Source organism: Stegastes partitus, unplaced genomic scaffold (genome assembly GCF_000690725.1).
Source record: "Stegastes partitus isolate 25-593 unplaced genomic scaffold, Stegastes_partitus-1.0.2 Scaffold234, whole genome shotgun sequence".
Taxonomy (NCBI): Eukaryota; Metazoa; Chordata; class Actinopteri; family Pomacentridae; genus Stegastes; species Stegastes partitus.
In genome coordinates this window covers 175,344-203,333 of record NW_007577965.1, presented here as the reverse complement: position 1 = coordinate 203,333, position 27,990 = coordinate 175,344, and the positions used below count along the sequence as shown (strand labels likewise).

The following is a 27,990-nucleotide window of genomic DNA, read 5'->3' as shown; positions in this document are numbered from 1 at the left end:
GCTTAAAATAAATAATTTAAGCATTTATAAATTCCAGAATTCATTAACTACAAAGCAGAAAGTTTGCATATGCACAATATATGTAGAGGGATGCTTTACATCAAATGCACACTACATTACTATAATTCTAGTATGACTTCAAAACCAATTTAACATTCAAACTTAAGTTTTGTATATGAAATCCTAAAGGCTCCCTTCTCTCTTCAAGTGGTTAATCTGTATCTCCCTCTTTTATCTTTTAGTCAACATCCAACTACCACGCTAGGAAATACGGGGTCCGAGCCGCTATGCCTGGCTTCATTGCGAAGAAACTCTGCCCCAACTTAGTCATTGTTCAAACTAACTTTGATAAATACAGAGCTGTGAGTAGTGAGGTAAGAGCAATGCCAAAGCACACACACACACACACACAGACGCAATCAAATGCTGAGCAGCCCTTTCATGGCTTCTCGCTAACAGCTGCTCATAAAATTGTTATCTCTCTGTTAGATCCGGGAGATTTTTGCAGACTATGACCCTCACTTCCAGCCGATGAGCCTGGATGAAGCCTATCTAGATTTTACAGACCACCTGGAACAGAGGCAGAGTTGGCCAGAGTCCTCACGTACACATCGCTACCGCGCCACCACAGGCAGGGCTTGATTAAATGAAAATGTAGAATGAATACATGATGTGGTGTGATGTTTTTGTTTTGTTGATCTGACTCTGAAATGTTTGTTATATAAGTTGCAAAGTTTAACACTCCAGAAATCCAGCTTATCCTTGTGTACAATGATTTATTTTCTCTAAAGATGAAAAGCAGGTCGAGCTTCCCCAGGAGGCAGCGCCAGAGGAGAAAGATCTCTCTCCGGTGCTGTTTGAGGACAGTCCAAACTCTTTTCCCTGCTTGTCGGCCTCTGGAGGTGTCTGTGCTGCTTGGGATGCTTTCGAGGTGTTTGGGACATCTGTTGAGGAGGCCGTGAGGGAGATGCGCTTTCGTATTGAGCAGAAGACCATGCTGACAGCCAGTGCAGGTGAAGGGAAAACCACTGTGATGTTATTAAAAAACAACCTTTCATTATGATGGTATCTTAGTAATATTTTATCCTATAATAATAATACAGAGTGTCACTGCAAGATTTATAACATTCAACTTTAATTTTCTTCCCTTACCCCATCCACTCTTTGTCAGTTAAAACATGTTAAAACTGTAGAGTATTGGCACTTCACTTGACAAGTATAATTTATTCTTCACAATACCAAAACTCCTCAGCAATATTGATAACAATACAAGTCTGAAAATTCCTCACAGCATATTTTATTCAGAATTCTGATCAACATTATGCACGTTTTACCAGCCGTTTGTTTACGAATACTCTTTCCAATCACACTTTCCAATCTTCTAGGAATTGCTCCAAACATGATGCTTGCCAAAGTGTGCAGCGACAAGAACAAGCCCAACGGCCAATACAGACTTCCCTCCACCAGAGAGGCCGTCGTGGACTTCATCCAGAATCTTCCAGTTCGCAAAGTACAGTACACATTCAAACTAAAACATAAGCAGAGCCATGTGCTCGTGAGTGTTTCACATGCATATGCGAATAAAATTTATAGTGTCCATATGTGATAAATTGGCCTGCAAGGTGGCGCGGTTTGTAGCACTGTTGTCTCGCAGCAAGAAGGTCGCCGGTTGCGTGGAGTTTGCATGTTCTCCCCGTGCAGCGTGGGTTCTCTCTGGGTTCTCCGGCTTCCTCCCACACAGGTTAATTGTCTGTAGGCGTGAATGTGAGTGTGCTTGGTTGTCTGTCTCTAAGTGTAGCCCTGTGATAGACTGGTCACCTGTCCAGGATGTCCCCTGCCTTCGCCCTGAGTCAACTGGGATAGGCTCCAGACCCCCAGCAACCCTAGTGAGGATTAAGCGGTGTATAGAAAATGGATGGATGGATATGTGATAAATTATTTGGGCGCACCGCTGCAAATGACTCATGGATCGGTGAACTAAACATTGAGGTAGCAGCTCGAAACCATGCTGTTGTCAGGTTTTTGTCTTTCTGCAAGTCGATGCACCGCCGTCTGTAGTCAGCCAAAGATTATTGATGAGGTGAAAGATGCGTCACTCGGTAACTTCACTGTCGAGGCAGAGTTCCAACACCTGCAGCAGAGTGATACATCTTCTCTCAGAAAACCGTTCGCAGATTGTGTGGTGTCAGTTCCAGCAGTCATAATCTCCCAGCTAAATTTTTAATCATATTAGATTAATAAATAAAGTGGATCGATTTTTAGTTCGGAATCATGACCTTTGAAACGTGCAGCTGTTGAAAACTGAGGTGTGTTAAAGTCGGTCGGCCAGTCTTTTGCTCATCTCACCCTAAAGATTTCAAATCTAAGCAGAACTTGGTAAACTGAGAGGTTTGAAATGATTAAAGTGAAACATGTGTGTCAGGTGCATTAATGTTGTTTCTTTTTGTCCCTTGTTTTTTTTCCTACAATAATTTCAATCAACAAATGTAAGCCTATAAAAACCTGAAATATGGAAAGATGGTTTGTTTTGCTAAAGGCTTTTGGATTAATTTGGCATGATGTGCTGCAGATACAAGAAATATTGTTGACAGTATTTCTGTATCTTTACTGAAAGACAGTAATAACATGCTTGTTTATTCTTCCAGGTTTGTGGCATCGGGAAGGTGAGTGAGAAGATGCTGAACGCTCTGAGCATCAGCTCCTGTTCCCATCTTGGCCAGCAGATGGCGCTGCTGTCGTTGTTGTTCTCGGAGACAGCCTGGCATCATTTCATGGAGGTGTCTCTTGGTTTGGGCTCCACGTTTATACCAAGGTATTGTTTTTGTTTAATAAACATTTATTACAGCTGAGAAAAAAAGGTCTAGTTCAGATAGTTTCATTATCTTCACCGTCTCTGCTCTCCTACAGGCACGAAGAAAGAAAAAGCATGAGCACAGAAAGGTTTGTTTTTAAAATGCGTGAATAGACACTGACATGGTTGAATATATGTACCTTTTTAAGCGTCCAGCCTCATGACTGTCACTGAATTTCCTTTCTGCCCTGCTCTTTCCTGATGTTTTATATTCACAGGACATTTAGAGAACTGAGTAAAGCCGAGGAGCAGTTTTCCTTTTGCAGGGAGCTCTGTGAAGACCTCGCGGAAGACATGAAGAAAGAAGGCCTGAAGGTACAGAATGCGGGCTGCACCATTTAGATTTTAACATGAGCATACTGTGCATATCTTTGGATGCTCGTTCATGGTTTTGTTTTTATAACTGCTGTGATATTGCCTGAATGAATCTTGCCTTAACGTGATGTGATTGTCTCAGACTGAGCAAAGAGAAGCACTCACTGGGGTTTTTTGAACAGAAATAGACAACATTACAAAGCTGTTCAAATAATAAAGAGACAATGGTTATTTTGGTGAAAAAAAAAACAACAACAACCATCTCTGCTTGGTCCTCCGAGAATCACCCAGACTCCCAACAGAGTCTCATACAATTACCTGAACCTGTCCATTCCTCTGTGAATCGATAGAGTAAAGACTGGATTGCTTGGCACAACCATCACCCCCCTGCCTGGGTCCCGATGTGGCCTTGATAGCTGAAGGAAATGGAGGGCCATTAAAGAGACAGCAGGGGCTACTATCAGCCTTGGAAGTATCTCCCTGGGAGATGATCACATTACTATGAAAACTCACAAAATGCATTCTGACAAATCAATCACTGATATGAGAGATGATACAGATTTCCATCTGTCTTCTATTTTTGGCCCTTCCATACAGCGCCATTGATTATGTCGGTAATTAGGAGGTTGTTGGGAAGCAGCCAGAAATGGCCTAAACCGCTTTTCCTAATATGAATTCAACTGTGTTGTCTCTTTTATTTTTTTCTGAAAGGGTAAAACAGTAACGCTGAAGCTTAAGAACGTGAACTTCGAGGTGAAAACCAGGGCACTGACGCTGCCTTATGCTGTTGCTACTGTGGATGAGATCTTCGCTGTTGCTAAGGACCTACTGAAAACGGAAATAGAAAATGAAAGCCCCCAGCCACTCAGACTGAGGCTCATGGGTAATTAGATATAACAATATAACTGACATATCAATTAATATAACTAGCTTGGAATAAATCTAAATGATGTGTGACACACTGCATGTGGAAATAATAACACAGCTGGCATTCATTCTGAAGTTTTCTCCAGATAATTTGTTTTCTTGCTTGTAGGTGTTCGAATTTCCACCTTCGTAAGTTTGGATGATAAACAGCCCCTGCAGAAGAGCATCATTGGGTTTCTTCAGCCAGGCAAGATGGAAAGCAGCAGTTCTTCCAAAGAAACGCATCAAAACCTTGAGAAGGAGAATCGCTCCCTCCCAGCCGGGCCACTTGTGTGTCCTCCACTTGTGCAGAAGTGCCAGAGAAAAGAGGAAGTTCCCTGGAGGAACAGGCAGAGTCAGGCTGGTGAGGAACCCCAACAGTCCTTTTTCCAAAGGGCTCATGCCAAAAGATTGCAACTCCAGGCGGCGAAGGGCAGCACACAAGAGGAAAGGCCTGGAGAAAATGCGTCAATAGTTACTTCCACAGGCACTTGCACTGAAAAGGCTGTAGAGCCATCAACAAAAGCAAACGAGAATAATTGTACAACCTCAGATCTGCCAGAAAATGAGATTGTTTCTCCTGTAGAGGCCCATGCATCCACATCAGGCTGTGGCAGGACCACGTCAGAAACCCTCACATGCCCCGTGTGTTTCAGGCGGGTGGAGACGACCGATCTGAATGTCTTCAACAGCCACATAGACCAGTGTCTTAGTGGTCCCTCCAGAAAAGCAAACCGAAGCACAGCCTCAGACAGCGAGTCGGATTTTGAGCTTGAAGAAAGCGAAGCAGCGCACAAATGCAAGCGGGAGCGCGAGGTTGAAGAGGAGACGTCGAGAAAGAGTGAAGAGCTGAGCAGGGTTTCTCCTCAGAAAGGCCAACGCGACTTGAAAAACAAATCCGTTCAAAATGGCCTGTTGATTAAAGGGGACAACAAGGCCGTGACCTCACAGCAGCCTCAGTCGTGTAATGATAAAGGTCCCGTCCTCATCTGCCCCGTGTGCCAGCTGACCCAGGACACCGACGACCTCACTGCCTTCAACCACCATGTTGACCTCTGCCTGAACCAGCAGGTCCTACATGAGCTGGGAGGGCAGACGTCATCTTCCAGAAATTCATCTCCAGTGAAAAATATCAACACCACGGGTAAGTGTGTGGATTAAATACACCCCATTCTGTGCACTTTTTCATTGCGTTTCATTATTAAACCTTCAAAGGCTGCTTGCTTTGGCTTCTTTAACGCATTAGAAGCTGGTTGTGAGCACAACACTGGCCGCTTTAAATTGAAATATCTTAAAACATTTGCTTATTTACACATCCAACAGTTACAGAGCAACATTTTCCTTGATTTGTTTCTGGCCACCTGATGAACGCAAGGCCAATATTCACTTTTCATTCAGCTCTACCAGCTCCTGAGGGAAATATGTTTCTCTTTCGCTCTTAAATTTTCCATTGTGTTCACCAGCTCAGTCACTAACTGTTTTAGAGCAGGCAGGTAGGTACGAGAGACCCTATGCGCATTGTCACGATTATTATTAAAAAAAATTTGATTACAGTAATTCTCTGGGGCTCATCATGTGTCAGTGTTTCCTGTGTGGATCTTAAGCCTCGAGTAAGCATCCATCTCCGCTCATGACAGTCACGGTCCCGTTAGCGACGTCTATAAGCTGCGCCTGTGTGACATCTCTGGAGTTAACAGAGGGAATGTCTATTTGGCAGAGTGTCAGTGGCCTATGACCTTGTTATTTACTGACAGTGACATTGTGTGAGAAGTTTGTATTGATTCAGACCGAGAAAAGACATCTCATTTCACCCCATGGGGCTCCCTTTGCCCCGGTCTTGGAAATGGCTAAATCACTTTCTCACCTATTCATTTCCTACAATGAACTGCACCCTGGTTTCCTCTTAAACAAGCCTGTCTCTGAAAATTGCACTCTTTATGCTCCTGAAGAGGTGCCGCAATTGTGTACCTCCTCAATGGATGTCATCTTTTTTTTTTCCTTTGACAGAGAAGAGGTGACAATGGAGTTTTTTTTTTTCTTCTATCCGTGTCAATAAGTGTCTGTTTCTGTTTGTAGACAGAGGACATCTGCTGCTGAGGCAAGCGACTAAAGGCAAAAGCAAAAGGTGAGACTCGCTCGCATACAGACTGATGCTTTATAAAAATTCTGGCAGGTGGCGTCTGCATATTTTATGTGCTGCGAGTAAAGTGGTACTAATTTGTGTGTTTTTGTATTTTATTTGTGTTCATTTCACGACTCAGACGGGACTCGCCTTCTTCTCCTCCTTCTAAAAAGGCTAAAAATTTTAATCCTTGCATCACCATAGACAAGTTCTTCAGATGACCGTCATCTACACATCCTGACCTGGATGGATGAGGTTTTCTGCAGGCAGTAAGATATAACTCTCCCAGTCCCATGATTACAATAAAGAGATTTTACTCATGATTTTACTTATGCTACGCACTCCGCTTCACAAGCATTGCACTTAAAGCCATTTTTCTATTGCTGATATTAGAAGCTTAGCATTTGCACAACTAGACCTTATTTGTGTTTTCTATACACAAAATTAATACAGTTTGTTTTATTCTAGAAAAGTTTCAGGGATTTTTAGTGACCCTAGTTTCTGTGAATGCCACTGTCATCGTGTCTTTTCTGTAATCTGTGAGGATAAGCCAGATGTTGTTATTTTAATGTGTGGAAGATAAGGATATCGATGGTAGAGGTCATTTAAATTTATCTTCATTAAGTTATTCTGATATTTGCAATCATTTCCAGTTGTTTTTATTGTGCCAATGATAATACTGTATGTCTTTAATAATGAAAATAAGAGAATTCTTCTATAATAAAATAATACTTTTCTATTATACTGACATCTTACTTTTGGTGACATTTTTACGGTCGGTTCCCATCAATTCTTCATCAACCTCACTGTCGAACCACAGAATAAGACTGGTTTAAGGCAGGTGTATAACTGGAGGATTGTTCTTTTGATAAGAAAAACACTGAGAAAACATGTTTGTGGTGAAGCAGCCCAGTGGCCAGCAGCAAAACACTGTTTAGCTTCAGACTGTGTGACTAGTCTAATTTCTCTGGACAACTAAAACAAACTACTTCCCGTACACTGTTAATCTTTTGTAAACATTACATTGTGTTACTAGACATCAAAGTTGAAAAAAACACTGAGTATGAGATTCTCATGTTACTTTAGGCTCCATAGTTATGCCACCTACTAGTCATACAACACAAGTTAAGTGTGTCATGTTAAATACACTCTTCCTCTATCAGCGGGCCTCTCAAGGGCGTGAGCTGGTAAAGCAAACACGGATCAGCCCTGCAGCATTAAGAAAATAGGAGTACACTTCTATTTCGAGTCTTGCTGTTGGCTATTTGAAGATCAGACCTGCTCGAAACTGGGTAAAACAAGGTTTCTTCGTTTTCTGTGTGGTCTGTTTCTATACGCGTTAGGTCAAGTTTGCTTTCAGTGTATACACTATATTGTTTTTTACCCCAAGCCCACCTTGATTACACAACGAGGTTACTTAAGGAACATCCCGATGGAAAGAAGAGCTTTAGCTTTCAAGGCGATGATCAAGAAGCATCGTCCTAAGAAGGACAATCTGGATCCTCGAACGTGGACGAGACAGGAGACTGTCAGGGGTTTTGCTGACTTCGCAGGCAACAAGCACTCGGACAAAGACACCGACAACAGCTTTGACAACAAGGAGATGTGTGAGTATACGAGGAAAGTCGATAGCAAGGTGGAAGATACATAAACTGTGGCTTTATACAACAGAATAAGCATAGAACATTATGTGATCAAATATTAAAGCGAGTCTCTATACAGCTCAGCCCTTGGGTTTATACTGTTAATCATTAACTAGTCATTGTAGTGGTGTCACTGTATGCCCATAGCACAAGATACATGCTACTGTACTTTTACTGCTTTTTTCAATTTTGAATCAATGACAGTTTACTTTTTTTTTCTTTTTCTTTTCTTTTTTTTTTTACAAGAAAAAAATGTCTCATGTCAAGGCGAATACAGATTTCTACAAAAGTGCAGACCACTTACAAAGTTATGTCAATTTATTAAAATTCTGTAATGTTATATAGGTAATTGCACAGGTGTTGACCCCTTTCATGTCAGTATTTAGTAGTTGTAACTTTGGCCGAGAAACATCCTCACATCCTGATGCTTCCACCACCCTGCTTTGCGGTGGAGATGATGTGTTTGTGATGTGCAGCGTTTGGTGTCCAGCAAACATAACGTTTAGTCCAACGGCCACGAAACTCAATATTGGTCTCATTAGACTGAAGAATTTTCATCTAGTTGATTCAGTGTATCTCACATGCCTTTTACTAAACTCTAATCAAGATTTAATACATTTTTTTAAATATCAGTGGCTTTCTCTTTGCTACTCTCCCTTAAAGCTTTGGTTGGTAAACAACTTGGGCAACAGTCATTGTATGCACAGTCTCATATTCCTTCCATTTAAAATAATGGATTTAACTGTATTATAAGTGACTTGGAAATGTTCTTGTATCACTCCACTGACTTGTGCTTTTCAGAAACCTTTTCATGGAGTTGCGTGGAGGTTTCTTTTGCCTTCATGGGGTGGTTATGGTCAGATACAGCCATCCAGATACAGGTGTTAGTCACTTGAGACACATTCACTGCGCTCTCCATTTCATGAATTGTGTGACCTCTAGCACCAACTGGCTGCACCTGTGTGTGAATTAGAGTTCTTTTTTTTTTCTTCTTTTTTTCCCAAACAAATCTGTTTTCACTTTGACATGAGACACAATGATTCTTGTCAAAAAAATAAATTACCCATGGTTCAATGTTAACAAGCAAAAAAAAAAAAAACTTCCAAAGCAGGTGAATACTTTTTATAGGCACTGTAAATGTAGTATATTTGCTGTATGGGTGTGTGTGTAGGTTAAAATCTGGGGAATCTCCTGCACAGAAGGTTCACAGTCATCTCTCACAGTACAATGCTGTTAAAGGATTAAATAACATGTAAGCAGGTTTATGTAAAGCATTCCTATCTACTGTGTTATGTAGTGCTTGACACAGAGAAGCAGTTTATGGATGCAGCAAAGAGGAACGATGTGGAGACCATGAAGAATCTTGGAAAAGGGCTGAATGCCAATGCAAGAAATGTGGTGGGTCTAAGAAGAACTCTGCATCGTTTTGCACTGCATTATTTATTATCACATGGGCTCAAAGGCTAAACAGCTGTGGGGTTTTGGAGAAACCTTGATTAAATGAATAATATATCGATTGTGTTGTTTGCCCCAGCATAACAGGACGGCCCTCCACTACGCTGTAGCTGGAAAAAACAAGGAGGCCGTTCAGCTCCTTCTGCAGCGCAGGGTCAAGGTGGATCTGAAGGACAAGGTGAGAGGGTTTAAAGCTCCTGCATCAGAAGACATGAGCCACAGACAACAACTTATCTAATATCTTTAAGTATAAGCGTCCATTTTGTGTTTTGTGTCCGACAGTATGGCGTGGCACCCATTCACCTGGCTGCCTGGTTTGGTAGTCTGGAGATCCTGAAATTATTAGTGCAGGCTGGGGCTGAGCAGAAGGTTGAGAACGAGGTAAAGCAGCAGGAAGAGTTTTGTTTGTCTGAGAAAAATACCCTGAAATTGGCTCATTTATCTTTTTATTTTGCACAACTTGGAAAAAAAAACATGCTCCTCCTCAGGCATGAGGTGATTAATTTCATTATCCTGAATTATGAAGCTCACATTTATATGCTCATCCTGTTTCAAATCTCAGGGCACACACTTTTGTTTTTTCTTATTGCTGCCTTTGCTTTCTAATGAAACTCAAGTTAAATCTCTTTGACAATAGTAGCTACTCAAACTTCACACTGCTTGATTTAACAGGTTTTCTTTTTTTTAAACTCAGGATGGACTGAACATTCTGCACTGTGCTGCCATCAACAACCACACTGAAATCGTAGAGTACATTGTTAATGACCTGCAGATGAAAGACCTAGACAAAGATGACACGGTATCTACTCAACATGAAGCTTTCCTAAATCAACTGTTTCATTCACTTTCTACTCAAGTGCATGCACTAAATTTGGTTGTCTGTACCTCATCTCTTACATATTTCAGTCAGGGCACCGAGCGTTTGCACTGGCGGCCGAGCACGGGTGTGTTGAAATGTTAGAGATGCTGATGGAGCCGTACAACATGGCCACCATGAAGCCCAACAAGGTGTGTGTGGATGTGATCTCAATGCATCTGCTTGCAGTATATGGATATTCATCGTCACGTGTCTGAGTGCACATTTCTGTGTCGCACCTGCAAGAAAGCTCAAAGTCAAACCCTCTTTGATGCGAGCTGTTTCCCCTCCCTCCCTTCTGCCAGAGAGGCGACACGCCCCTGCACTTAGCTGCCAGGAACGGCCACTTGGATGCCGTCCAGCTGCTGCTGCAGAGCTTTGATACTCGGGATGAAGTCAATATGGTAGACAATCAGTGTAAACATCCTCTCTATCACGGTTTGGTTTGTGACAGTGTGGGCTCAGTGGCTAATCCACTGCTGGATGGTGGCTCCACTTGGGATTAATTAAGATGAATCAAACATGTTCTGGTTACCATAACAACACGTAATGTGCTCGGGCTCAAACTTCAGCTTTGGTTGGTAAATTGCACTTGATAAACTTGGTGATTTTTTAACAAAGAGGATAAACCATTTTCAGATGATTTGTTGATCATTAATTGACTGGAGCCTGTTCAAGTTAAATTAGTGGGAAGAATGTTTTTTGATTTCTGAACTCTAGTTGGTTTCAAGTTGAGTTTTGTGAGCATAGTAAGTTATTTTAATGAATATTTCTGTGCTTCTGTTAGAAATGCACCATCACTATATACTTTATTGATGGATCTTCTGTGTTGCAGGACGGTGAGACAGCTTTGTACCAAGCAGCAGACAATGATCAGGAAGAATGTGCTCTGGCTTTGCTCGAGGCTGGCTGTGACCCCAACATCCTCACAGCGGTACACTGAAGCTACTATACTGACTCAAACAGTGAAATCCCTGCTGTAGCACCCTGCTGTGAATGATACAGCGCTATCCCCACAATGCAAATATTTTTTAAACATAGACTACACAGCTGAACTCTGTCACTTTGTAGGACAAATGCAGCCCTCTGCATCCGGTGTCACAAAAAGGAGACACCAGTCTCGTCCAGCTCCTCTTGGAGTACAAAGCCCACACAGACTTTCAAAATCAGGTAAGCAAACACCAGCTAGGTGGCAGCAGTACGCTCTTTTAGTACAGTTAAGGCACATCCCTCACACATACACTGTGCTGCTGACACGCTGCCTTGAATCATTATTACATTTTATATGTTTTTGCTCTAATCTATTGGTTCACTTTTGGGTCTCATTATATATGTAACACAACATTTTTGCTCTCAGCACCTAGAGGCGCCTCTCCACCTGGCAGTGAAGAACAGTCACATCCCCGTCATCCATTCTCTCCTGCAGGCAGGCTGCAACATTAATGTCACCGATAAGGTATGATCACCCTCGTAACACAGTAAAAATAAGCCAACATATATAAACAGTATTTAACAAGGAAAATGTTTGCTGCATTATATCGTGCTCTCCTGTGCTATGAAATGTTAGAGGTCCCAGACTGCTATGCATGTTGCTGCAGAGATTGCCAGAATTGAAGTTGTGGAAATGCTTCTTAAAGCTGGGATGGATCTAACACTCCGGGACAAAGTAAGGGTTCGCGTGATTTCTAACATAGCTTCCATATTAATTAAATTGTGCTACTATAATCAGGGTTGATTATAGATGATTTTAAACCATGACTGCAGGCTGATACATTAAAATTGTATGAAAAATCTAATTGCAAATGCGATATCTTACAGTTCTAATTTAGTTCATGTGTTTCTTGTACGTGCTGGATTCGGAGTAGCAGGGTAAGACGGCTCTGGGTGTCGCAGCCAGAGCAAATGAGGTAATTATTGTGGATATGATCATCAAAGCAGAGAGATACTACGCCTGGAGAAAGGTGAGCGTCACATGATGCTTGTAGCTTTTATAGTTCTCCCGTGCGCTGTAATCCATTCTTGAAGCTTTGAAATCAATAATTACATTCATCACAAATGATTCATTTCCCAACGTCACATTCTCCATTAGTTGAATCCCCTCTAATACTATTACACAAGCAACCACTGTAAAAAATGACTTGCAACCCAGAAACATTTGACAGCCAATTTACCATCAATTCAATTAAAGATATCCCTTCCATTATTGATTTTCAGAATGTTTAACTCTGGCATTCATATTGCTAATCATGTGTGTTCGGTGTCTTGCCAATAATCTCTTCCTTTGCCCCTCTGGAGCTCGTGGCCTTTATCAGTGTGCTGACGTGATTTAATTGCCCTTTCAGGCCAACCCTGAGCTTGATGAGAGCGTTCACAGCGAGTATCCGCTAACGTTTAAACTTGACCACCGCTCTGAGAGCAAGCAGCTCCGTTCGATGGCCTGGCGCCTGGCGTGCGAGCTTCTGAAAGCAGGAGACTGGAAGACATTGGCACAACACTGGGGCTTCACTAAGGAGCAAGTGTGTGCCATTGAGGAGCAGTGGACAGGTGCCACAACTCACACACTGACAGGACAGGCTTTTCACTGGGCATTTGGCAACTCTGTGAAATAGTATAACAGAACCATTTTTAATGCCAACATGAATTAAAATCCCTGAGCCATGGGTATAAAAACAATACCAAAGGATAACTATTTTTTTAGACTGCAAAATTTTGACAAAGCCTTTTTAAAATGCACAATTCAGGCTATTTTCTTACTAGTTGAATTGCTTTCCTGACAACGCAGTCCTGTGTTTGTCCACAGGTCAGCACAGCTATCAAGAGCATGGGAACAGGATGCTGCTGATCTGGCTCCATGGGGAGGAGCTGGCTCAGAGGAGTCCTGCTAAAGAACTCTACCAGGGCCTGATCCTCACAGGGAACAGGAAAGCTGCAGGTACATTCAGTTATTTATTTTTATAAATCATATAAACTGACAAATATATAAATATATATAGCTGTGCTACGTGGGCATGTGTGCTAAGTTTTAGCCAAATAAATATTAATTTTTCTTCCAGATAAAATTCGGATGGAGGCAGAGAGTGTCAGCAGTAGGAGCTGTAGCATTTCATGAGGATGAGCACTGCAACACATAGACTCACAAAATTAATGTTTACATCACTGTCAACGACTCATCTGTACAGGAAGATAGTAAAATAATTTATTTTAAAAAACAACATTGTACATCAAATCATTAGGACGTGGCTTTGGTTTAGCAAAGTAAACAACCTTGGTGTTGGATGGTCGCCACAACATGGATCAATGCACGAGTAAGTGTGATTTGAAACTGTACAGTCCACTGTCGCTGTGCATAATTTAACAGTAACATTTTTCATAGGAAATAGATAAATAAATATCCATTTTGCAATTCTAAATTCTGTTATGTCTAACAATTAAAAACATTTACATATGCAGTTCTAAACACCTGGCTATGCAGCACTTTCCTGAGAGAAACCCTACTGCTCAGTCATGACAGGAAACTGAAAACAAGAGCGGATGACAAATTCATTGCAAGGTCTTAAAATAAAATGGCCTTCAAACTAATTTCAAAGCAGAAATGGATAGGACTGTTGCATAGAATGTGTTAAATCTCGACTAGGTGAGCAACACTTTGTGCGAGATACGTGTGTGCGATCATTCGACTACTTTGATGGAGTGTACGTGGCACGTGCTGGTTTGTGTTCTGGAGGAGCCTTTGCCTCCAGCGGAGGTGTGGCTCTGCTGGGATGAACGAGGAAACTTGGCAGCTGTGGCGTGCCCGATGGTTAGCTACAAGAATAAAAGAGAAACACATTTTTTTTCAAGTGAGTTTTTAGCTTCACATAACTAAAGGACACATTGTAATAGAGTAGTGATACCTGAGTGACGGGATGGTGGCGTTCAACGACCACGGAGCTCATGGGCGGAGCCACTCCCATCACCTGGAGGTTGCTGCGTGCTGCCTTTCCAACATCAGCGCGTGCAGTAATGCGAGCCATTATGGTCTTCGAGGCTTTTTGTTGACTTGATGTAATGGTACGACCGCTGACCTGAAACAACAAACATTGCTGCATTGTGTATAAATGTCACTACAGTAGGAGAGATTTTTTTGCAAAGATTTTTAGGTTTTTCACAGAAGAAATAGAAAAGAAATGTGTATACAAAAATCAGGCAGGTGACATGCAGCAAAGATTCAGCTTGCATGAAGCTGGACGGTGGTCTTAACTGCTGTTGGCTTTTTAGCCCATGCTGTGTACACATTAACCCCTCGTCCATCGGGTTGCGCCATTGAGACTTCTTTTTTACTAAACTTGATGTCTGACAAACCAGATGTAGGATGTGGGTATAAACCTACCATGACTGCTTATTTCAGGCAGCTTTGTCCTTCCCTATCACAATGAAAATGTCACATTTTCCCAAGGATTTGGATCATGCAGTAAGGCGGCTACGCTAGTTTGAAAATGTTCCACTGAGACAGTTGCACCCATCACTATTTTGGGAGAACATTGAAGCCACATCCTTTGCTTCGCCTTGCCCTTGATGACTGTGATTAGTTTAAGGAAATACAAGCAAACCAGAGCGTTTTTTCTCCCCTATAGCAGAGTGATAGTGTGGTGCACCCAGACCATTATGTTCTACAGAACGGACTGGCAAAGCAACACTACTAAACTGGAGACAGTCTGTGTTGTTGGCCACCAATTTGACAAACATTTATTTGATGAGATAATCACCATCCCAGTTAGGCATAGCTGTTGTGAAGGTGGATATTTTCATTACTTTAAGGCCCTTCTATCCGAGTCATTGGATCAATGTCTAATACTAACCTGTTTGTGGGAACTTGAAATGCCCCCAAGAGGGAGTGAGCTGTGCACCACTGTAGTGGGAGGGGGTACTTCTTCCTGCAACATAGCAGCACCAGAGCCCACCTAAGGAAAAGGGAATCAAGGAAAACAGAAACAGGAGTGAGATTTTTGGAAAGTCACAAGTGTGGCAAAAAAAAGGGGACATCACAGAGACTTATTTAAAACTGCTGTACAAGTTCTTCTGTTTTGGTGCATCTACTGTACATGAGCTGAGTGTGAAGGCAGAATTTGTGGCGATACAAGGCTTTGAAAAATGCTAAAATAAAGTAAAACCACAACAGCAAATGAAAGACTGTTTGATCCAGTGAGATATTTGAGAAGAAACTGGACTGTGGCACAGAAGCACTATGATGTGTGAAGAAGTTCATGTTTTTATTAGAAACTGTCAGCGACTCACCATATCATCTGCTTCCCTGTGGGAAGGGTCTGGGTGGTCTAAGTGAACTGGACTGAACCGTGCTGACGAGGTGGGATGAGGATGAAGATGAGCTTGTGTAGCAGAGGCAGCTTCATCCTGAGAAGGAAGAGGATCTGCAGAAAGAAAAACAGAATCAGACTCAGTTATAGTTACAGAAAATCACTTATAAACTGACGAGCATATCTTTATGATCTGCATGCTGTTTTCTTTTGATTGAACCATTTCACTTGCAGCCTTCAATAATGATTAAACTCAGCGTCTTTGGAATGTTAGTATCTTAATCCCCTCTTTCTTACTTACTTACTTAAAGCTACATTAAGGACACATTTCAAACCAAATGTTTGCTCTAACACAGAATCCAGTACCAACTATGCACCCTTGACTTGGCTAATTCAAAAGATAGCTGAAGATTAATTATGCATAACTCCTACTAAGTGTGTGTACTAAACAAGGTTAAATATTTTGTGTAAGTCTAGTTGGCAAAACAACTTATTAATGAGAGCGATTATGAAGAGAACACAGCCCGGTCTGACGGCAACATAATGAAATGCATTTCAGGTTGCAAGACTCATTAAACCTGAGAGCAGATGGATGAGCAGAAGACCATGCTAGAGTTCATAAAAGAGTGAGATCCAACTTCAGCTGCCGTGTGCTCAACAAAAACAGCAGAGTAGGAGTGTTGCTTGATCTGACAAATCCTGACTTTTGGTGCAACATGTTGGCAGGGTGTGATTTCTGACTATAACGGTATAATACTCGGAGTTTTTGAAGCCTCGTTGAATTTCGAAGGTTTAAAACTACTACTGACCTGTTGAATCTAGTTTGTGTTTGCTATGTTTGTATACTTAAATATCCAGTAATGGTGCCAAGTCCTTCATCCAATCTTTTCCAGTGTTAACATACACAACAGTAATTACATGATTTAATAAATGTTGCACTGAGCTACTGAACTTTATTAGCCAATCTTTTAGTGCCACATCAAGGTTGCCAACCTCAGCATGAGCACATCCACTGATTCATCACTCCATTAAGCGAGCCAGTAAATGACTTAAAGAAAAGTCCAAAGACCCCGTCCCCTCCTCTCATTCATAAATCCACGCAAGTGTCAATAGCACAAGGCTGCAATGTATTGAAGGCGTGGTGTTTCCGTTTTTTCCTCTTCGTTTCAGTCTCCATAACTGCGTTAAATCAATACAGCACAGAAGCAAGGCTAACAGCACTACTGTGGAACGTTGTATAGAGAAAGGGTCTTGTGATTAATGTGATGGTGCATGTTTTATTGTGCTAGATATTCAAGAAGAAAATTATTGTCTAAAATTTTGCTACAAACCACACTGACCATTAGCCGGAGGTTGCTCTGGTCGTCCCTCTGTAGAGTGGAACATGCTGAGAGCCTCCATGTTGAGAGCACAAACGCCCCTCATGAAGGCTTTCTTCATAGATTCTTCATACTGCTCTCGCTCTAATCGGAGTCTCTGGATCTCTGCTTGGGCCTTCTCTATAGTGTCGCAATGCTGCAGAGACAAGTTAGCAGAGGATGAAAAGAATTACTCAGTTTTCGGTTTAAATAATACTGACAAAAACAGCCAGTGTCCATTTTCTCACTTTCAATCTTAGGCGTTTATGTTGCACTCTAGATACACATCTGTAACTCCATGAGCAACACTATTAACCCGAATTAACCTTTATTTCTTTGACACTTCTTGTTGTACCTTCTCTGTCCACATACTTGCTCTACAATATTGTCACTGCAGTCCATTAAGTTAAATTTGTAGAGCACAGTCTCATACAGAGTTATCTGAAAATGCTTTACAGAATATCAAATATTAATGAAGTTTAATGGGGCTGTCAGTCACTGAAATGTTCAAATTACTTAATTTATAGCAATTTACTGAATAAACTTTTAAACATTACCAATACAGGTGATTCTAAATTGTCCATAGGTGTGAATGTGAGTGTGCTTGGTTGTCTGTCTCTAAGTGTAGCCCTGTGATAGACTGGTGACCTGTCCAGAGTGTCCCCTGCCTTCACCCTAAGTCAGCTGGGATAGACTCCAGCCCCCCGTGACCTTAGTGAGGATTAAGCGGTGAATAGATAATGGATGGATGGACATTACCAACACATTTACCTATCTAAGAAAATGTTAACTCATGCTAACTAGTGGTCCATCCATTTACTGTCAATGTGCCGCGATTCCTCTGGAAAACACCTTAATGAGGTAGAGTCAAGTATAAATTCAGTAATGCAGCCTCACCACCACACACTATTTCATGTATAGATCCTCCACCCACTTATTTACCTCAGACAGCTTGGCCTCGTACTCTGAGGACATTTGGCTGCAGACCTCTTCGGCCCTCGAACGGCAAGCTCGCTCCACTTTGACCCTCCAGTGTTTCTGAATCAGGGAGTGCCAGCCGAGCCACACTTTCCTCTTCAGCTGCAAATTGTAGTGCTGCCGCGCTACCCGAAAAGCATGAGTCTGGAAGGGAACCACGAGACCATGTAAATATTCACGAGGGAAATAATTACACTTATAATTCACTCTTGTGCAGCTGCAGTACATTTTCTCACAAGGTTCACTTTTTGTCTGGGCTAGAAGTCATCCAGTTTTTCCATTTTAAAGAAAGGGCTTAAACAGGTATTTTGTAAATGTGAAGACACAAGCTACAAAAAAACAAAACAACCATTATAAAGGGAGATTTTTGTGAAAAATGTGGCATATGCATGTTCAGTGAGCAGTTACATGCCGATGCATGAGTGCTGTTTTCTAGAAATGACAAAATACATCCACTACCAGTGGTTTTACATTATTGCACACAAAAACACAACATAAAATATACTATGCGACTGACACTGACAAAGATATTACAGCAACAGGTATGAAGGCACCCCTCTCCAGACAATCTCTCCAGTGAGATATTGATAGTGTCGTTGTGATGCACACACAAAACATGCACACAAACAGCCGACACCTCTTATCTGACGCTAGAAAGGTGTTGGGGGTTTCTGACTCTATCCAAACAACAGTTTGGACTGTTTGAGAATACATCCCACTTAATCTGACGATGTAAGGGTGCAGGCGGAGGGGGTTTTTGCCATCCGATAAGCATTTCTGTATAGTATAACGCCCCCTAAATACTACAGCAGGCAGGTGTCTTGTGGCAAAAAACACAATGCTATCAGTGTACCTCTTCTCTGGCCTCAGTGTGCTGAAGTCTCCAGTGGGTGAACGTCTTCATCTTTTCAAGCTTTTCTTTCTGTCTCTCCACCACATGGCTCAGGTTCGCAATCACCTGAGGGAGGACACGACACCCAGTGAGTTTGTGAGATAGAATGTGCAAGTGAGCTAAATAGAGATATATACCGCTGATTGTTTTGACACTGACAAAGCGCAGTCGTACATTTAAACTCCACAACAATGTAAACACCTAGAAATTAGAGCTGCAATGATTAACTGTTGAATAAGAAAGTTTATCAGCAACAATTTCAATGAACAAACTGTGGTTTTGGTCAGTTTTATAGGAACTAAATGAAATATTTTTGCTGGTTTAAGAATTGCAAATGTGAAAAAGCATTAGTTTACATTACTGTAAATGTATTATTTTGGCATTTTGGACTGTTAGTAGGTTAACATAAGATATTTGACCATGTCAGCTTGAAGTCATTAGTCAATTAAATGAATGGGAAAATAATTTGTCAGATTATAACATATTAAAAACATCTGTTAGTTGCAGCCCTACTGGACATGAAATTCCAGCCTGGGACTTGGTCCAATGTCTCCTCAACCACTAAATAATGTACTAGAAAAAGCAAATAAATGCACATGTAGTCACCTCATCTTTCCTGCTGTTGGACGTCTCATAGGTGTGCAGCAGCTCCTTTAGGCTACTTAGCTCTGACTTCAGGCCAGCTGTCTGGGCTGCATGCCTCTCCCTCTCCTTCATTATCTCCAGCTTGTGCTGCTCCATGAAGGCCAGCTTCCACTTCCGTAGTTCAGTCAGGACATTTGACTAATTAGGAGACAGAGGGTGGGACAGTCACAATGTTTTCATTACACCACTTTAGAAAATATGAGCACAAGTTTTAAATCATAGACAGGTTGCCACTGACAACAACAGCAAAATATAGGAACCTTGTTGATTTCATCTCTAGTCTTGTTTTTTTGGATTTCTTTCTTGAAACATTTAAAAAAGTCTTCCCAGCTTATGCTTCTGTACAAAGTGCTGCATGATTTACAGTTCTGATGTCTAGTTACAGTTTAAGGACTCTTAATCAAGTGGATTCAGACATAGACAAGCCTTCACCACACCCCAGTGCACAAGTATAGAGCAACTTTGGCTTTATAGACAACAGCTAAATTGTGAATTCATCTAAACAGTGTCAAACAGCCTACAGCCACAAAACGTGAACGTGTTTGACAGATTTTCCTCTTGCAGCAAAAGAGGCTCACAAACAACAGATTCTATCAACCAAGATAACTGACAGTGTCTCCACATTCTCTCTTATACTCTGTGGATCTCCACTGCTTTTTGCTGGGTCAGACTCCACTCTTTTATCCGCACAGTTTAGCAGGTGATTGGTTATCGTCTGCTCTCTAAGAATGAGCTGTACAACATCTGAAGAAAAGGGCAGGATGGACACCCACATGGAGCCACCCACCTCCTCCAGAATCATTCCACTTGGAGACACAGTTAAAAAGGTCAGTGGCTCCATGAAGAGTAGAGCTGTCATCCTTTTCAAAAAAGCCTTTCTTAGGCTCAAGCTTATTCAAACACATCCCCTTTATGATCTCTGGGCTCATCCTCACCACTGCCTGTGAACATAGTCCTTAGTATTTCTTGCATTTAATCCATCTTGTTCTAACCTTCTAATTAAAAAAAGGAAAAGTATAGAAATGTGAGTTTGAGGAATATCATTGTAAACCTAAAATGCTGGTTTAATTCACTCATACATTTATGCATTTTTGTCATTAGACAGATATCATTTTGACATGCGGTCAGTGAGATAAACATTGGATAAAAGTTTTTTTTCTTTCTTTTCTTTTTATTTTTTTTTTTACTTTTTGCACCATGCATTATCTTTGTAAATGAATAGTTGCAACAGCAAAATTTACATGCCTGAAAAAAGGGGGAGGAGCCTAATGAGGAGGAGGAGCAACAACCCCCCAATTGAAACCGAAACTCAGGTGTTAATGGCTCCTTTAGGATATAACTATCTGGAACTCCCAACTAGTCAGTCAGAACTGATTAGGCCTCTTGGATGAGAGGTGAGACGCATTCAAGGAACTCAAGCAAGTCCAGTTGCTACGACTACTCTTTCAGAATGCCTGAAAAAGCATATTTACTTGCTTTCTAGATTGCTCTTCAAAAAAGCCTGATAAATGCTCTGCTCATGTTGCACCACAGACTGTACCACCTATGCAAAACTAAGAATAGAAATAAAATTCACATTTTTCACAGCAAATGAGCAAATCAGTTTCTTAATTTCAGTTCATTCACAGTAAAACTGCCAGCTCGGGCCTATTTCATCATAAACTGCTGAGGTTGAAAACAAAAACTGCTATACAGATGTGTGACAAATTAATGGAAAAACCTGATCCCTTGACCCCTGCAGAGAGGGCATCCGGTGGCTGTTCTGCTGTAGGGGGAATTTTTTCAGCATGGTTTGGGTCTGTTTGTCACTTTAGAGCCAAGGGTCACTGCAAATCAATACTAATGGGAGTGGTCTCTTCCTGGATGACTTTCCCCCCCATCCACAGAGCACGAGGAGTCATTGAATGGTTTCAAGAGTTTGAAAATAATGCGAATCACATGCTTTGGCTTTATCTATGACCCAAATTCCATCTAACTGAACACCTGTGGGAGACCTACACATTAGACAGTGCTGTCCACCACCATTATCCAAATACCAAATGACAGAATGTTTTTTTGGAATATCTTTTAGGAGAATGGAGCTCTATCCTTCCAGTAGGACTCTAGTGACTTGAAGAGCCAATGCCAGTGTGCATTCAAGCTGTTCTTGTGTCATGTGGTGATCCAACATCTTACTAAGACACTTCATGTTGATTTGTTCCTTTAATATGCAGTATAATACTGAACTATGTTAAACCCTGTATAACATTATTTATTAACTCTCAAGCAGACAGAAAACTGGATCAATTAACTGTCTGATTGTAGAAGGAGAGCATGAGTAAGAGGTATACAGAAGCAGACCAACCTTCAGATTATTGCTCCACGTGTTCAGAATATTCTCCATCTTGTTTAAGTTCTCCTCTGAAATAAACATCTCTGTCACAGCAGACTCGAGGGGGTCTGGGCTGTTTGGCCTAGACCTTCCAGACATCACCTGCAACCTGTCTGAGGGAGCGTCTGAGAACGCTGACGCCCTGCTAGACAACAGGCCTCCCCTCCTGTCAGCTGGAGGGCAAAAAACAAAACCGCAGACAGACAGTATATCACTGAGAATGTGAAACAACGCTGTAACAATACGGTCTGGATATTTAGAAGCTTGTTTGGTATTAAGAAAAATGAACGTGCAGTTACAAATAACACATAACCATTTTGTTTCTTTGTTTATTTCATACAGTTTACCATGAGAGGCTTTTGAACGTGTAGAGGGCTCAACGATCAAAGGTGAGACTTGTGTTGACCTCAAGCTCCTGCTAGAATGCCTCCCATCTTGATCGTCATCTGACAGAAGACAGTGAAGGTGACATGATGGTAAAAATGGATAAAAATGGCATGTTGCTGAAGTAAATTCCGTAATGAGACTAGTGATTAAAGGTAAAAATAGAATGTTAAAGTTAGAAAACAAAGGACGGTTCCAGGACAGAAAACCTGACAGTGAGAGTGCTGAATAAGATGAGCATGGCTACTCGTCCAAGAATGCATTTATGTCAATATCTTAATTAAATTCTGCAGGGGGAAGAGAAAGCCTGCACTCTAAAGAGCAGTACGGGCAGAGTGCCAGGAGATCATTACCAATCGGCCTGTCTGCTTTCTACATCCCAGTGCACTGCTCCATAACAGTTAAACCTCCAAAGAGAGCTGCACCTGGCGATGGGGACTGATGGACTGTTTAAGATGTGGGTATCGTACGGGAAAGAGATACGGGGTACAATGTGACAGACCAATATCTAGTCTGTTGGACTGCTTTACAAGCTGATAAACAGACACTATATTTTCTCCAGGTGCCAAATCCTTTGTGACAGCTGATCATTCGATGGGGTCAGTGTGTGGAAAGGCTCAAATTGAGGTTCTGTCAGAAAAGTTTAGCGGGTGTGAATGTGTGTCTATGAATCTATCCCGCGTCCTAGACGAACCCAAGGTACCTGCTTGGCGCTGTGATTTTGGATTATCTTTACTGTGGGAACTCCGACCATCTGCACGCAGATGAGAGGTGCTTAGGTGCTTCAGTGGAACGCTGGCGAGTGGCTCAAGCTTCGGGGTGACAACAGCATAGCGTAGGAGTTCCTCATACTCATCCTGTTGATCCAAAAACAATACAAAAAGAAAAGTGAGCAGCTGTCAGATCAATTTCAGGTCAAAGTTAATCTCCAGTCATTGTTTAAACCCCTGAAAACTAATTTCTTTACATTAAAATTGCATACTTAGAAGTTTTGTCCTGGCTTACATATAATTCTGCACCCATGTTTCCTTTAGAAGGTGCAGATCTATGAAGTCCCTGCCTCCATCTACATTCTGACCCCTTTGACACATGCTGCAGCTTGAGCATGTCTGCTTAGCTACACAATGGTAAGTTGTAATATTGGAGTAATTCAGCCATACATGTTTAAACTAGAAACTAATTCTTTGATAAAGAAAGCCCCATCTTGCAAGTTGATGGGATTGATTCCTTAAATTTATTAATGTACGAAATCCCAGAAGTCTGACTCTGTGTTTTTGAGACAGTCAGCACACTGCAGTTCTACTGTGGAAATGCTCAGCCATGACAATGACTGCTTATTTTGCTCTTGATGTGTCATCAAACACATGAAAAACAAAATGAGGAGATGTTAACAAGGTAGAAAACTTGATTTTCACAAAAGGAGGTATTTAACATGAAACAAAAATAGTTGTACATATAGCATTACAAAACAATGTAACAGTCTAATAGACAGTGTAGGTGTGTTAACCACTGTTTTTCACACCCAGATTATTGATTGAAACTGACCATATGTTAAGATTGTTCATTGTCCGATAGCATTTATTGTGCTAATCAACTTAGTTATGAATATATGCTACACAGTGCTGCAGTACGCCCAGACCTGCAGTGTAAAAGTATGTGTATAAATGCACATAAAGCGTGTATTTTTTTACCTGAAGATCAGAGCACACAGAGCTGCCTCGGTCCCAGTCTTTGGGCAGGACAGGACTGGTTGGTTCATCTTCATCTGAGGACATCTAGGCAAAAAATAGACATAGTAGAAATGGTGTTAGTTGAATAAAACCACACGAGCTAACAACATTAGACCATCATTTCTCATATATACATCATATGTCGTAAGATGTTGCACAAACATTTGTAAGAAGACACAAACATTTTATTTTGTAACTTTTGGGATTATAGGGAACACATGATAATATTTATCAAGAGTCTGTTTTCTTGATTATTTGATTAATACATGTTTAATACATAATATATCAGACAATGATGAAAAATAACTAACAGTGATTCTCAAAGCCCAAACTAACCCCCACAACTGTCTTGTTTTTCCCCCACAATGCATTGGGAAAGAAACTAAAAAAACGTTCAAATTTAAGAACTCAAAACCACTCTCAACTTACTTGAACCGATTAATCAGTTATTAAAATAGTCGGTGACTAATTTAATAGCTGACGACTAAGCCATTAATCGCTGCAGCTGTAGGTTAGAAGAGACAAGGTCTTTTGAATCAGGGCTAATGCTATAGTTTCTATATTATAGGTTTTTGTACATTCAAAATGTGGGACTTAACAATACGAGCTGTGTGGAAAATATAATAATCGAGCAGAAACAATGCTGAAACACGTGTGTTCTTCTGAAGCTAAAAACACTCACAAACTGTAGCTTCATTGCAACATATTTAACACACGAGCTTCTTCACAAGCGAAATATAACTGGAACTACAAACCGAACTTCACACTATTACATACACGTATTATTTTGTCTTTCTTTACAGTGAACGCCGTTTTCTCGTGTCGTTTCAAACAGATAACAGTAGCTACATGAATCATAGCTAACCTCAAATCTGTAGGGACCGAAACACAAGCGTCCTTTTTCACCGCTTCAAATCAGAAAAAAACACTAACGAAACTATGTGAAGCAAATATACCAACAAAAACAATATATGCAGGTCGGCTTTCGAAAATTCTTACTTCTTATATATGTCTGTGCAGAGTATCTACACTTATCCGTTCCTCAAGTTGGTCGTCAGTTAGAAAGTGCTTGCTTTGCCGTTTCAAACAGACCGACTCTCAAACAACGGGCTCTCTGATTGGCTTCGGATTCCAGCGTCTACTGCTAAATCGCCTCTGGTTGGTTAGCTTGTTTCCATGGCAACGATAAGCGGAACAACGCTACACTCACCAGCTGCTCCTCCTGCAGTTTCAATTAAAAGGTCTGTCAAATCCTTGTAGTGATTTTGGAGAGTCGCTGGGTTTCCTTGACCACCGATAGAGACCCAGAGTATCTTAGTTTTACAGCTCAAACTCATACAGTTATTATCAATAGAGCTGAGCGGCCCGCACTGTAAAAATCATTTAGGGGACCTAATCCCACCACTGAAATGCATGGTCACAAGACAAAAATTATATTTCATTGATTTAGATAAACTTTTAAGTTTGATATGTTGGGAAGACATAATAGCATTGATAATTGCATCAACCTAATACTGAGTGTAATTTAATCTCAAATTTGTTGTTTACAGGATTTTAATATTGTGTGTTCAAATTTAAATATTGTTCAAATTCACGACTGCAGTTCAAAATATTTTTAGGAAGTCAATCACACAAAAGTTTGTTGTTGAATGAAGCAAATTAATAAAAGCTACTATATAAATACAATCCCCAAAAGCAAAAAAACTACTGAAAAAAGTCAAATTGGAGCAAATAATTTTTTGAAAACGTTTGTTAACCTAAAAACTTGTGTTTTTAATTATAATTATTAGGTACAAAACACTTTGAAAAGTGATTTTAAATAAAAGTTTTGTTACGTTTTGCAAGGAATCAGCTTTAAAACTTGTGTTTATGCTATCGGTTCTTAAATAAGTTGTAATTAAAATTCGAATTGCTGTGACTAAACATAGTATGTTGGTTAAATATAATTTCAGTAGAAGTTGTCTGTATAACTTAAAAAGACTTTTGGAAAGGTTTCATTAATTTTTTGTTGTTGAGCCCAAACATTTATTTTTGGAGTCTGAGCACAGATGATCAGGTAACAAACTCTAGTCACACACATATTACTTCAGCTTCTACCTCCTCTTACTTAGCATGTGAAGAAATAGAACATGAAAGCCCTACATTTTAATGTATAAAAGAACTGTTTATAGTTTGCATTTTCATGAATATTACGAGAAATTAACATTGGTCTGCTTCTGTGATTGGCAAATGACAGGTGTGTGCCTATTCAAAGAGCCACATGCTATCCAGATTATGTTTCATCACTAGTGATTAGAGATTAGCCGATTAATCCCGGTCTCACAAGGAAGCAAACTTACCTGTTTTAAGAAGGTGTAAGTCTGTGGGGAATACCACCACCCTGTGAACCTCCCTGTGGCCATTTCTCAATAGTTCGAATGGTTCGAAATCTGAACCGCAGCAATTACTTCACCGCTTGAAGACTTAACAGTATTACGACACATATGTGGGATAGGCCTAACGGCTTGGCAGGCCTGAGCTGGGACAGACTCCACAGAGGAAAGACATATGGTCCCTCTCAGCCATGGCAGAGCTGCAAGTGGCACTGTTGGACCAGAGCCTCCTCACCACCTGGCTGAAAGTGCTTCTGTGTCCGAAGGTGTCCTGTCAGCATTACCATGAGACCTGCAGGCTGACTTTGTGCACAGTGGTGACAGTGCAGTAATATCCACCAAAACAGCAGTTTGACAGCTAATCACAAAGTGTTAAGTTTTGACCGGAGAATCAAGACATAAGTCTAACAAATGTCAAATGGAATATATTTTATAAACAAGCAGATTGATGACTTTGTGCAAGCGAGGCCTGGCACACACACCCCTCAGCACATGCATTTATTGTTATTACATGTCCTGACAGTTGACACAGGCTATGAATTTGAACCAGACTTGTGAGGTATGGAGAATAATCCTGGCTGCTCTGTGGGGAGTGGAGGTTTCCTGTTGAGTGACAGGAAGCCTTAACTCCCGCAGATTACTTATTTCCTTTTCAGAGCAGATGATTCACACGTTCTGAATGGTTTTGGCCATGCGTTCATCACAGTTTCTCGTTAGGGCTGATTTTTGTCATCCCAAGGTGGCATGTCTTTGCCTCTGAGTTTTTTTTTTTTCCATCAAGCCATTGATTTTATATATATTGTTTTTTTTACAGAATACAGAAAGCTTTTATTGCCAAGTGAGCTCGCACACACAAGGAATTTAACATGGTGAATGAAACTGTGGTACACAACAATAACAAGACATGGAAAAAAAATGGAAATCTAAATCTAAGAATATTCTAAATAAAATATTATATGTAAAATAAAAGTATAAAAGCACTGTGTAAATAAAAAGTGCTGTGAAAAAGAGACATAAACTTGTCTAAACCAGAGTAATAAATTAGAAAACTGTTTAATTTAAACAGTTTATGTTGCTAATTTGCTATAGTTTTCTGCTTCCATGTTGTAGAAACATGCTGTCTAGGAATAGACAACTGCAGGGTTTGTGGTATGCAGGCATACTGTATGCACTGCATTGGTATTCTGGCAGCACCTTAATAACGCAACACATAACAGCCAACTGTTACTGTGGTATAGTGCCCAGTCTCTGCTTGTCTACTACGTGATTATATTTGCCTTAAATGACTGCAAATTGCATCTTTTTAATTGCCCCATGTGAGATTACATACTTAAACGTTTGATTGAATTACTAACTTTCTGCTATGTATAATCCGTATTACCTTGATTAACACAAAGCAATTAGGATTAAAATGAAAGAAGCTGCTATTACACCTGCGTTTTGACCCACACAAGTACAGTAATGCATACAATAAGAAGCTATAGCACAGATCCCAGTTTAAGATACAGACAGATGATAGAGTCAGGCCTCCGTTGTGCGCCCACTCTGTAAAATGTTTTGTATTTTTTTTTGTTGCAGACAAAGGTAATAAGCTGCTGTTGATAGTGGTTAGATTAAAGCCAGTATTACTGCCTCAAACCCCTTCTTTAGATCCCTTTTGTAAATTTCACCTTCCTCTCAGCAAAAGAAATGCACCTGGGCTTGTGTGTGTTGAAATGGGATTCTGCTCACATTCTTCTCTCATAGCCTGTTCAATCTGTTCCAGGACAATAATCACAATCCATTTGACTTTCTTCCCTCTGGTATTTTAGCTCAGCT

General features: G+C 40.8%; 3 protein-coding genes across 4 annotated transcripts in view; 2 read left to right on the top strand and 1 right to left on the bottom strand.

Moving 5' to 3' along the window:
* Positions 1–6,942, top strand: part of polk (polymerase (DNA directed) kappa) — a 9,188-nt gene extending 2,246 nt beyond the window's left edge. Inside the window, exons 4-14 of the mRNA XM_008281456.1 lie at positions 243–374; positions 490–631; positions 792–1,013; positions 1,386–1,510; positions 2,646–2,812; positions 2,908–2,940; positions 3,070–3,166; positions 3,878–4,049; positions 4,203–5,216; positions 6,149–6,197; positions 6,334–6,942. Of these exons, the coding sequence (XP_008279678.1) occupies positions 243–374; positions 490–631; positions 792–1,013; positions 1,386–1,510; positions 2,646–2,812; positions 2,908–2,940; positions 3,070–3,166; positions 3,878–4,049; positions 4,203–5,216; positions 6,149–6,197; positions 6,334–6,415 (2,235 nt within the window). The 3' untranslated portion in view covers positions 6,416–6,942. The remainder of the gene's footprint in view (positions 1–242; positions 375–489; positions 632–791; positions 1,014–1,385; positions 1,511–2,645; positions 2,813–2,907; positions 2,941–3,069; positions 3,167–3,877; positions 4,050–4,202; positions 5,217–6,148; positions 6,198–6,333) is intronic.
* Positions 6,943–7,626: 684 nt separating this feature from the next.
* Positions 7,627–13,289, top strand: ankdd1b (ankyrin repeat and death domain containing 1B). Its single transcript, XM_008281453.1, has 15 exons — positions 7,627–7,801; positions 9,135–9,235; positions 9,372–9,470; positions 9,575–9,673; positions 9,987–10,091; positions 10,199–10,300; positions 10,454–10,552; positions 10,984–11,082; positions 11,220–11,318; positions 11,506–11,604; positions 11,716–11,814; positions 12,014–12,109; positions 12,491–12,692; positions 12,949–13,080; positions 13,202–13,289. Exons 1-15 carry the CDS (start codon positions 7,627–7,629, stop codon positions 13,255–13,257), a joined length of 1,662 nt encoding a protein of 553 aa, XP_008279675.1. The 3' UTR covers positions 13,258–13,289.
* A 33-nt stretch (positions 13,290–13,322) lies between these two features.
* On the bottom strand, positions 13,323–24,860 carry poc5 (POC5 centriolar protein homolog (Chlamydomonas)). Of its 2 annotated transcripts, none has more exons than XM_008281454.1 (13): positions 24,800–24,860; positions 23,762–23,845; positions 22,774–22,927; positions 22,034–22,132; positions 21,660–21,859; positions 19,277–19,453; positions 18,632–18,736; positions 17,743–17,922; positions 16,783–16,957; positions 15,423–15,556; positions 14,987–15,088; positions 14,042–14,212; positions 13,323–13,952 (listed from the first exon to the last, which is right to left on the bottom strand). In XM_008281454.1, the coding sequence occupies exons 2-13, from the start codon at positions 23,843–23,845 to the stop codon at positions 13,818–13,820; spliced, it is 1,716 nt and encodes a 571-aa protein (XP_008279676.1). In that variant the 5' UTR covers positions 24,800–24,860; the 3' UTR covers positions 13,323–13,817. The 2 variants fall into 2 exon arrangements, with proteins under 2 accessions (XP_008279676.1, XP_008279677.1); XM_008281455.1 differs by lacking the exon at positions 24,800–24,860 and adding an exon at positions 24,666–24,718.
* Positions 24,861–27,990: the final 3,130 nt, after the last annotated feature.